Source organism: Wasmannia auropunctata, unplaced genomic scaffold (genome assembly GCF_000956235.1).
Source record: "Wasmannia auropunctata unplaced genomic scaffold, wasmannia.A_1.0 LD326148.1, whole genome shotgun sequence".
Taxonomy (NCBI): Eukaryota; Metazoa; Arthropoda; class Insecta; order Hymenoptera; family Formicidae; genus Wasmannia; species Wasmannia auropunctata.
In genome coordinates, this window is record NW_012036742.1 from 1 (window position 1) to 917 (window position 917).

The 917-nt window shown below is 24.4% G+C and overlaps 1 protein-coding gene across 2 annotated transcripts; it reads left to right on the top strand.

Annotated features, from left to right (window-relative positions):
- The first annotated feature begins 6 nt into the window (after positions 1-6).
- Positions 7-810, top strand: LOC105460217. Of its 2 annotated transcripts, none has more exons than XM_011706653.1 (3): positions 7-96; positions 372-506; positions 598-810. In XM_011706653.1, exons 1-3 carry the CDS (start codon positions 21-23, stop codon positions 609-611), a joined length of 225 nt encoding a protein of 74 aa, XP_011704955.1. In that variant the 5' UTR covers positions 7-20; the 3' UTR covers positions 612-810. The 2 variants fall into 2 exon arrangements, with proteins under 2 accessions (XP_011704955.1, XP_011704954.1); XM_011706652.1 differs by having other exon boundaries at positions 372-502.
- The last annotated feature ends 107 nt before the right edge of the window (positions 811-917 follow it).

Here is a 917-nt window from a genome sequence, read left to right on the forward strand (position 1 = left end):
TGTATGCAACGTTATACAAAATGAGCGATGCAACGGAGTTTATTATTAAAACATTAAAAAAATGGGGTCTGGAGAAATGGTCATTCAAATTTTTAGGTAAATTTTTATAAACATTTTTAACAAAATATATAAATTCTGAGAAACTTTGAAGGAGAAGTACAGAAAGAATACACGCAACCTACATTTGCTAAAAAAAATCTTATTCTCCAAACAGTCTCAGAATGTATGTGTCATTAGAGATCAAAAAATTCATTTTTTGTATTCGGAAATATTATATATTAGCAATGTAGTTATATTCGTAATTAACAAATATTATCTTAAATTTTGTGAAATAGAAAAATTGTGTGACAAAAATTGATTTTATTTTATAGAGCAAGAAATAAGCCCTTCGTTATTGTTAAGTATTTCGGACGAAATGTTAATAGAATTAATACCTACTGTTGGTGCAAGATGCACTTTTATAGAAAAAAGAAAACAATATTTAGAACAGCAATCTGCGAAGGTAGGTAAGAAACAAAATTAAGGTATTTTTATGTTGTTGATACATTAATCTTCTTATTAATCTAAATGTAATTTTTAATTAAAAATATTATATAGAATATTTCCAGTAATGAAAGTGTTACCACGGATTCTATTACGGATTCTTATCAAACCTCTATTGAAAATACATGTACAGATATAGATAAAGAAAGGTCAGAACAAGAAAAAGAATCTAAACATTCATATAATAATCGAACGAAACAAACAAACAAAATTAGAAGAAGCTGTATGTCAAAAATTAAAAGATCCTGTGATTAAAAATGTGTACTCTTTAGTAAGTTTCTTAATTTTCAACGTTTCTTTTAAATTATTTAACAATAATAAAGGGTTTATTTTTTATTCTATATAAATAAAATCAATTTTTTTTATTTAACTAA